General features: G+C 37.1%; 1 protein-coding gene across 2 annotated transcripts in view; it reads right to left on the bottom strand.

Moving 5' to 3' along the window:
* Positions 1 to 10,809, bottom strand: part of Fam172a (family with sequence similarity 172 member A) — a 361,350-nt gene that overhangs the window by 336,826 nt on the left and 13,715 nt on the right. For both annotated transcript variants that reach the window (XM_029543911.1, XM_029543910.1), the window contains exons 2-3: positions 3,764 to 3,865; positions 1,327 to 1,427 (exon numbers count right to left, since the gene is read on the bottom strand). In XM_029543911.1, the coding sequence (XP_029399771.1) occupies positions 1,327 to 1,427; positions 3,764 to 3,865 (203 nt within the window). The remainder of the gene's footprint in view (positions 1 to 1,326; positions 1,428 to 3,763; positions 3,866 to 10,809) is intronic.

Here is a 10,809-nt window from a genome sequence, read left to right as displayed (position 1 = left end):
AGAGAGAGAGAGAGAGAGAGAGAGAGAGAGAGAGAGAGAGAGAGAGAGAGCACTTTAACATAAACAGAAATTATTCTGGTCACTGAATACATTTAAGTTACAAATACTCAAAAATATTCAAAAATATATGTAATAACAAAAAAGAATAAGAAGCTGTGAATTTGAAAAAGAGCAAGGGAGGATATGTGAGAGGGTTTGAAGGGAGGAAAGGAGAGGGGGGAGTTGATTCAATTCTATCTTCTCAAGATATAAACAACCTGAATAAGCTAGTGGGGAAAGAGGACTGAAGGTCTAACACAGCCTGCACAGCTGAATGCCTAACACACAGGGTAATTGTGTCATCTAAGGAAACCTATGCTTAGCAAACCTGGACTCATAAAGGTCCACTAGTAAATCTGTCACTGTGGCCACCACTGAAAAGAAAAGGGACTGTCCTTATTATCTTGACTAGGACATAAATCTGCATAGTGCCTTGGAAAGGGCACCACCCTCTCCACCCTTAAAGCCATATGTTCCTGTAAAGAGAATGCAGAGCAAAAAAGTCAAAACCTTTGTTCAGACATGTACAAATGCAAGAGACACAGAAAAACTGTCTGAATCCATTTGAATTCTTCATGTTGTCAAATGTTCTCCATGTTACCCAAATAATGCATTTGACTGCTTTGCTAAAAATACAATATAAAGAAATTTCTTCTTTTCCTTAGGAAAAAAAGTAGTTGCTTGGTAACATATTAAACAAATGTGTCCACATATGTTTTACTAAGAATCTATGATTATGAATAAGTAAAATCTTTAGCTGTGATAAACATGCACCAAAATGACCAAAAGCACAGTCAAAGGTTTCCTCTGGTGATACAAGATAAGATCCCTAATTTTAGAAGGCCAAACAAAGGAAGTAAGAGAGATTCAACCTCATCATACCAATAGCATTCTTCATATAAATAAAAACCTAAAAATAATACTCATTTCTGACACAGAAGAAGATTCAACCTTTTAATAATGCTACACAAAAGAAAAAGGTTAAAAGTTGGTATTAATTTGTTTTTCCATGTAAACAACTCACTGGAAAGTCATATGAAGGCCATGTTGGCATAAAAGAAGGTTTCAAATTAAATATGTTTCTAGGAAAAGACAGAGAATTACCAAATACAAAGAAGAAAAAGCATTTAAAAATCACCTTTAATAAAAGGACTATGTGAACTGCTATACCTTCCAAACCATTACTGCTGCTACTTCAAACTAGAGAATTCAGTAAAACATTATCTGTGGCATACTTCACACTTGCAATTGAGAAATGAATGCAGTACAGCAATACACTTGACGTACCTCGCCCAGAGCTTCATATCTTTTCTGGTTCCACCTGTGTAAGTCTTCTCGGTAGTTAAAAACAAATGGTTCCCCAGTTTTTATGTGTCTTAACTGCCCCTCTAAAAGACAACAAGCAATATTCCAATGATTTAGGATATATTTTAATACACATGTTCTAATAAATAATGTCCTATAAAAATTATAACTTTCTTAAGTATTTGCTTTTTTTCTAATACTTTGTCTTCAAATGTCAATAAACGGATTAAGGATATAAAAGACTGGTCCCTAGGAATTCATAAGCTACCCTTGATGTTCATCTCAATATTTTAAAGTAAACTAAAACTACTCTAAGGCCAGTAGGAAAAAGAACTCCTATCAGATAATAACATGAGAGTGGCCCCAGTAGTGAAGACTGAGGGCTAGCTGGGACCACAACTGTGGAAACTCTAAGCAAATTTTCAGAACATTAGACAAGAATCAATTACAGTCAGCAATGGAAAGCTGCCATCATGATGTATAAAGACAATGGAGTCAAGAATGATGTGGGAACATAAGAACACATTGTGTGGCTACCTAGATGCAAGAATAGGGATCAGAAGTTTTAGTAATTGTTTTCTACCTGAGATAATATTGACACCTGAAATAAGGTATCAATGGAGACTCAAGAGGAGGAAGCTAACACCTTTAAACTATCCAATCAACTCACCACATCACAGGGTTTCAATGACAATTACTAATAAGCTTTACTAACAATTTCAGGACCTGGCAATCAAGTTGCAATTGATACCAACATGTCCTAACTATTCTCATATTTCTAACTTACTGGGTTAGATTTTCTGACCCATAGCAAGGATGGTTCAAATAAGGCATGCAGGGTGCTTTACATACCAGTAAACATTTTGGTCATAATGAATTTTACATGATAGTGAATTATAGTGCTGTGTGCTATTATTCTTCATGGAAACATGCCTCAAATACCAAAAAGTAAGTTTACTTACCATGAACAATGCTAAATCAACCATCTAGGTCATAGTATCCCATAAAAGACTCTCCTCATGGCAAACATTAGTTTCTATTTACAAAAGGTTTAATTATCAACCTATTTACAACGAAAAAAGACAGACCATCTGCCCTGTTTCTTTCGCCGGGAAGATTCTAGTAATCAGAAGAAAAACAGTACTCAGCAAACTGCTTTAACCATTCCTCCCCAACAGGCAACAAAATATTACTATTTATACATGTTTTATTATAAAATATTATTTTTAAAAGATATCTGAAAAATGACGAAGTTTCTACTGTCTTCTCTATAAATTCACTGAGTGTTTAAGTACATCTATACGTGACAGGAGCGATCAGCAATTCAGTAGCTATAAAGCAACAGATGGAAATGATGACATCATGCTACCTGCCCATAACAGCAACAGCCATCAAATATAATAGTGTATGCTGGAGGTATGCCTTTTTCAACAACTCCTGTATAAAGGTTATTTTATTCCAAACTTTAAAAAGATTTAAACAAATAGGTTCCTGAAAAATAATGGGACCCATTATTTTTTTTATTAGATATTTTCTTTATTTACATTTCAAATGTTATCCCCTTTTCTAGTTTCCCCTCTGAAAGTCCCCTATCCCTTCCCCCTTCTCCCTGCTCACCAACCCACCCACTCCTGCCTCCTGGTCCTCCTATTTCCCTATAATGGGGCACAAAAACCTTCACAGGACCAAGAGCCTCTCCTCCCATTGATGATGGACTAGGCCATTCTCTGCTACATATGCAGTTGGAGCTATGAGTCCCACCATGTATTTTCTTTGGTTGGTGGTTTAGTCCCAGGGAGCTCTGGACTTACTAGTTAGTTCATATTGTTGTTCTTTCTATGGGGCGGCAAACCCCTTCAGCTCCTTGGGTTTCTCTAGCTCCTTCATTGGGGACCCTGTGAATAGTCCAATGGATGGCTGTGAGCATCCACTTCTGTATTTGTCAGGCACTGGCAGAGCCTCTCAGGAGACAGCTGTATCAGGTTCCTGTCAGCAAGCTCTTGCTGGCATCTGCAATAGTGTCTGGGTTTGGTGGTTGTTTCTGGGATGGATCCCCAGGTGGGGCAGTCTCTGGATGGCATTAAAAATAAGGGTACTGCCAGTGACCTCATTTAAGTAGCAGCTTAAAGAATAGACCCTTCTATATTCAATTAGGAGTCTCCAGTTAGATCAGAGTGAATGCTCAAATTCATGTCCTTCAGTTTATGTGACTTGACAACTACAGAAAATTGTTCCTTGTTGATACTTTCATTTGCGTGAAGGATTTCACTAGGCAAAGATAAGTCATCATCTCTCAAAAAAACACTAAAAATATTCTAGTTAGACTTGTGAACGTAGCTAATACATTTCCTACAGTTCTATAAATCCTGGTAAGCAAACTACACATACTCATATATGTGTGTCTAATGTATCCACTTACTTTCATTAAAAGCATATTCAAAGCCTTCCAGTGTATCTGGAAAATCAAAAGGTGGTTCGTCCTTTTTCATGAGTTCATCCAAATCGATCCTAGACAGCAAATCTAGAAAAGAAATCATATGTGTTGATACAAAACTGACTTGGGATCATTGTTCATAGTTAATAAAAGTGAAGACTTTATTCTTTTATTCAAGGAGATTAATTTCATCTGTTGTTTTAACTGATAATGGTATTAAATTTTAAGTTCCAAATGCTATTTTTAATTCACTGTTTTGATCTACTACAGCACCAACCTAAGTCCTTTCCAAATCATAATCCCCCAAACAATCACAACTCGGATTTTCAAAATAGCCTGCTTAAATGATTAACCTCCTCTTTCAAAACAGCTATTTGTTTCTCCCTCGTTAACTTTAATCTATAGCTTCAGATATTAATATTAAATTTCAAAGACCACTAAATTTTATACATAAATGAGTTATGGTTTATAAACACAAAAACTCATTGTAAATGCAAAAGTGATATTATTGTACATTAACCCATTTTATGTGAAATATTAAAATGAGACATGTTGACTAGAAATGTCTGATTAATAGTAAAACAGTTTCTATTTCTCACAATACTGAATTTCACATATCAAGAAAGGCCAGTCAGGTTTTAACCCCAGCAGTTGGAAGGCACTAGGGAGTTTAAAGTCAGCCTGGTCTACATAGTGGGTTCCAGGCCAGCCAAGATGACACAGGGAAACTTTGTCTCAAAACAAAACAACAACAAAAGGCCAGTAAGCTGCTTATTAAATAAACAAAAATTTAAATTTTGTTTCATGAATAATTTTATATTGATGGAAAAGTTGAAAGATGGTACAGGGTGCCTAGATCCCTTAGCCCAATTTCCCCTAATACCACCAAATTACATCACCACAGTGTATCTGTCCACTTAGGACGCTGCACAAACATTATTCAAGTATTTTACCAGAACTACCTTTGGTTTGGGTATATCAACTCTTTTCTCTAAAAGGACCATGTCTGGCTCCCTCCTCCAGTATCATAGTCTTTTGAAGGAATATCACAGAGATAACTACAGTCCGTACCACATGTCAAGTAGAATATAACAAGCCCAGAACATCACTGATGATACAATGCTTCAACAGCTGGCTGAGGTGGTGTCTGGCAGGCAGCTCCACTACAACATCAGTGTTTCCCTTTATATGACCTATATTTAGAAGTGACTGAGTTCCACCAGGTGAAAGCAAAGGAGTTATGCTCTATCTCCTGAAGTAAGAAACATTGGCCCACATTACTGGTCATTCTTCCATACTGGCATAAGTTACTGGCCATTCTTCAGTGTGGAAGTTTGCATCACTTTCTACCTTTCATAATTATTCCAACTTTTTTTTAAATATCAATGGACCTAAATATCAAAGGATGTTTAGTATATACTCTGATTAACAACCCAATACCACAGCATTTATATTGCTTCTTAAATAATATGTTGTTTTGGTTATCTCTTGTGCCCCTTTGACATAATTTTCATCCTTTCCATTTTAAAGGTTTTGAGATCTTCTTGTTTTCTTAGTGTTACCACACATGCCATGAAATACTGTGCCTTCTCTCCTCTCGTCCTGAAATGTTCTAGTAACAGATATTTAATAATACACTGCTCTAGGCAAAAAGGGTGTACTGCCTCTACTGCCTCAGAACTTTGAGGAAAAGAATCATGAGTTCAAGGCCAACTCAGGCTGCACAATAACCATAAAAGTAGTCCAAACCATGACATAGACACTAATCAAAATGTAATCTGTAGTTGCCATATTACTATTAGAAAAAGGAGGTAAAAAAGAAAATATGTAAGAGATTAGAGACATGAATGTCATAATGATGAAGGGTAAATCTCCAGAGGAGTATAGCAATCTTAAATGTGTCTGTACCAAGAGAAGATGCTGAGGAAAATCACAAAGAGCATAACTAAAAAGAAAAGTAGGCCATAATTAAGGCTGGACATTTCAATACATTTCCACATTAATTAATAGAGCAAGAATACAGTAAACAGATAATGGCATAAAAAAAACTGTATGTATCAATTCAAACTAATTTACATTTACATAACCCACTAAATACCATTTAACAGCATTTTATGCTTCCGGTATTTAATATTTATTTTTATTACATTTTAAATTACAATATAATCATATCACTTCTACCTTTCTGTACCCTCACTCCAACCCTTTCTATGTCCCCTCCCTCCCTCTAACCCTTTCCCTGTCACTCCCTCACTCACCCTCTTTTTATTATTGTTGTATATATATAAATACAACCTGCTCAGCTACTTAGTGTCACTTGTGTGTGTATATGATTTCATGGCTAACCATTTGAATTAGATAGCCATTCATCTCTAGGAAATGCTAATTCTCCCTCTATCAGCAGCCACTGATAACTTAGCTAACTACTATTACTATTTTACTATTTACTATTACTATTACTACTATTACTATTAACTATTTGGGGCAAATGAAGTCATGGCTCTTAGATAAGAACCTACTGGGCTGGTGAGATGGCTCAGCAGGTAAGAGCACCAGACTGCTCTTCCAAAGGTGCAGAGCTCAAATCCCAACAACCACATGGTGGCTCACAACCGTCCTTAACAAGATCTGACTCCCTCTTCTGGAGTATCTGAAGACAGCTACAGTGTACTTACATATAATAAATAAATAAATCTTAAAAAAAAAAAAAAAAAAAAAAGAACCTACTACCACCACTTTACTAGAGCAGCAATAATTCCCAAGTGCATTAACCCTTACCCTAGTGCCCACAGGTAAGTGTAGTTCTCAATCCTCATCAAAGAAGCTTCTCTTTTCAGAAAACCATAATAGGCCATAAGGCAGATCATGGGGTCATGTGGAGCCCAGCATCAATATATATAGACCTATAACACAACTCCTGTATGAAAGACATGGGGAATATCCAGAAAAGGGAGCAAAAAGATTCGAAGAGCCAGAGGACCAGAAAGACTGCTATAACATTATGTGTTCTAGAAATGACAGAAGTTCAAGCATGATACACCAATAAGCAAGATATTGTTAATAGGCATGCTAACTCTGAAAAGGGAAATCTCATTGACAAAGAACTATATTCAACTTAAAAAAACACCAGCAAAACATCAGCAAATCGTACTTACAACACAGGAGAAATCCATAGGGAAAGAGGCAGTTATAGCAAAGTCTCCCTGCTGCTGAGAGAGAGCAAGCTGCCCACTACAGACATTTTTATGGTACTAGATAAACAATAGAATTCTCAGTTGAAAATGGTTAGCTTCTAGCTTTTCTGGAGGTAGTAAGTGTTTTAAAAACCTTCAGCAGTATGCTGGATTCCTTTCTACCTATTACAGAGCTGGGAGTCAGCCTTCCCTGAGTCAGGAAATTTTGGAGCACTCTTGAAATAAACATGCTACAGTCTGGAACAAGAAAGCCCTCTTTACTCCCACAGACTACTTTCAAGAAGTCTAAGCAATAAATGACAGTTATTAACATAATATATTGCAACTAGCTAGAGAAATAATTAAAATTCAAATTTCTGAGTGAATCTTCTATAAATTCATACTGCTTTTGGAAAATGATAAAGCTTTAGAATTCAGAGTGCAATGTCAGGTACTACCTGTCTTCCAAAGTAAGAAGTCTTCAATAAGTTGCTTTTTGAACGAGAATGTCCCTCATAGGTTTGCATGTTTAAATACTTGGTCATCAACTGGAGAAACTGTTTGGAAAGGCTTAAAAGGTGTGGTCTTGCTGGAAGATGTCTCACAGAAGTGGGCTTTAAGGTTTCAAAGGCCAACACCCTTCCTAGGTAGCTCTTTCTGTCTTTTGATTGCAGATCCAGATGTAAGCTCTCAGTTACTTCTCTAGTGTCATGCCTGCCTGCTTTGTCATACCTCCTTCCACGATGGTTATGGACTCCAACCCCTTGAAATCATGATCCCTCAATTTTTCTTCTATAAGCTGCATTAGTCAGGGTATTGTGTCACACCAGTAGAAAAGCAACAAAACGCCAAATGGAAAGCCTTAAAATCATACATACAAGTAACATATGAACTGAACAGGACACACACAATACACACACACACACACACACACACACACACACACACACACGTGCAGGCAATAACAGTTGGTGAAAAGGAGGTCATAAATCTCAAAAACAGCAGGGAGAAGTATATGACAGGGGTTTGAGTGAGTAATTGGAAGAGAATAACATAAATAAATTATTCTCAAAAGCTTTATGCTTTCAAAAAGAAAAATAAATCAGAATTCAGAACTAAGAAGTTGGCTATTACTGTAACAGATATGGCCATACTAGGTTTATTTTTGGATGAATGTGGAAGACTGTGAGACTCTGAACTAGGAAAATGGCTGAACATTGTAAGTTGGCTTAAAGGGTCATCCCAGCAGGAGCTTAGAAGGCAATAGTGCTAAGGACAATGGAGTCTACAGAGACCCAGCGCAAAAGAGTCGTCAGACGGGAACAATATTAGCAACTGGGCTTAGACACCGTTTGTGATATTTTGGCAAAAAATGTGGCTGCTTTTTGTTTTGTCCTAAGAATCTACCAGAGGCTAAACTGAGAAGTTTTGGACTAATTTTCTTAGCAGATGTGATTTTAAGTTTGAAGTAAAATGTTCCCATATGGTCATAGGGAGTGGCACTTTGTGAAAGGACAGGACATATGGCCTTGCTGGAGTAGGTGCAGCCATACTGGAGAATGTGTGTCATTGGACATGGACTTTTAAAGTTTCAAAAGTTCAAGCCAAGCAGACCAGCTTTCTTCCTCCTGCCTGTAGAGCCAGATGTTGAACTCGCAGCTACCTCTTCAGCACCATGTCTGCCTGTGTGCCACTATGTTCCCCATCATGACTATAATGTAATAAACCTCTGAAACTGTAAGCCTGACCCAATTATGTTTTCCTTTATAAAAGCTGCTGTGGTGATACTGTTTCTTCATAGCAATAAAAACCCTAAGATTTAGCCTAATTTCAACTCTGTTGTGTTTAAGGAGTACACCACTAGCATATGTAATGTGGAGCCAAACCCTTTGCTGAAGGAGGTGTGGCCTTGTTAGAGAAGCTGTGTCACCTGGGGGAGGGCTTTAAGGTTTCAAAACCCAACCTTCCTCCCAGTTAATCCTCTCTGACTCCTGCTTCCAGGTTTGGCTATATGCTCCCACACTTCAGCACCACGCCTGTCTGCTGCCATGAGCCTTGTGATGATGATCTTACACCCTAATTCTCAAAAGCCATGAGTCCCAAATTAAATATTTTCTTCTACAAGTTGTCTTGGTCATGGTGTCTTCACAACAAGTAGAAATATAACTAAGACATTACCTAAGCATCTGAAGAAACATGAAACAATACTAAATTTCAGTGAGAAACATGGAATAATAATCCCAGAAAACATAAAAAAAAAAGATAAAAGAAAATTTAGTAAAAATCTAAGGCTTGTCAAAACAATATCATTATAAATATTATAAACCACTAAAGAGAGTATCAGGAAAAAGAAAAACAAACAAACAAACAAACTACTACTTCCAGGGGATATATGTTATGAATGTCAATTAACTTACCAATGTGGTAAAAATGATTAATTTCCTTATTAAACAATCCAATCTGACAAAGCTCACTAAAGATATTTCAAAACACTCCACAAAAAAGAAAAAAAAAAACTTTTCGCTGATGATTTTCACCTTACAGTTAACAAAGAACCAATCAAATTATTTCCACAAAGAACAGCAAGAAACACTCCCTAGTCCATTGTATCATGTCAAAACCAGTTGCCAACTTTATGAAGAAAGTTTTAAAACTCATCAATACAAATTAAGAAAACAGAATCTATAGTGTGTAAAAGGATGATAAGGCATGCCCAAGTGGTGCTTGTCACAGGAAAACAAGGTTGGCTTGACATCTAAAAATCATTGATTATCATTTCTGAAACCTGAACTTCAAAATTTAAGTCAACTCCAGAATGGTGCTTATCCACTTGGTGACTAACTAGGGTATTTCTTTCATGAAGATATCAACATGCAAGGCAGATCACATAAACACAGGGCAAAATGCTACAGTAGTTAGGGCTCTGATGATAAAACAAAATACCTGAAATATCTTAAAAAGAGAAAAAGGTTGTTTTTTCACGTTTGAAATGTTCAGTTAACAATGTTGGTCCAATGCGTCAGGGGCATGATATCGTACATGATGATCATAGAGCAGAAACAGTTGTTTTTCTCAGAGGTGGCAGGGAGCAAAGGAGCCTCATGGTATTGTACATTATGATCATAGAGCAGAAACAGTTGTTTTTCTCAGAGGTGGCAGGGAGCAAAGGAGTCTCAAGTCTTTCAGTTTCCTTCTGAAAAGACATCACAATGACTAAGACTGTCCTCCACGACCTTCCTCTTATTAATGTTTCCATATTCTGATTCTAATAATGTAAAGCTGGAAGCCAAGACTTTGTTTGATGCATGGGCTTTGGAAAAAAAAAAACTCCAAACCCAAACTAGCACAATATGCTCGACACAGATTCATAATGTGCAGGCTCACATTAAAAACAGCTGACAGGATAACCATCAGGGCCCTTCACACACTCAGCATTCCCTGTTTTCCCTCAGTTCTTGTGTAGAGTTGAGGCTCTAGGAACTTCCCTTCTTTCAAGACAGCATATCTCTTGGTGTCCTTCTAGTTCATGTCTTGTTTAGGTAGTCATGTGGCTGAGTACTCATGGATGCAGCCTCTCTGACATTTCTAGGAGACACAATCTTACAGCAAACTTCCTGTGGCTCTTACAATCTCTTTGCCTCGACTTCTGCAATGATCCCTGAGTCTTGCATGCAAGAATGTGCAGTAGATGTAGCATTGGTAGTGATCAGCCCTGGGATCTCATACACACAGGTAACACGACACAGACTGAACAGTCTGTATTTATCTATTTAGGGTGTGTGTGTGTGTGTGTGTGTGTGTGTGTGTGTGTGTGTGTGTGTGTAAAACAACAATTAAAATTAGGCTATACTTCTGTGG

The sequence above is a fragment of the Mus pahari genome, chromosome 11 (genome assembly GCF_900095145.1).
Source record: "Mus pahari chromosome 11, PAHARI_EIJ_v1.1, whole genome shotgun sequence".
Lineage (NCBI taxonomy): Eukaryota > Metazoa > Chordata > Mammalia > Rodentia > Muridae > Mus > Mus pahari.
This window is presented reverse-complemented; position numbering and strand designations above follow the sequence as displayed.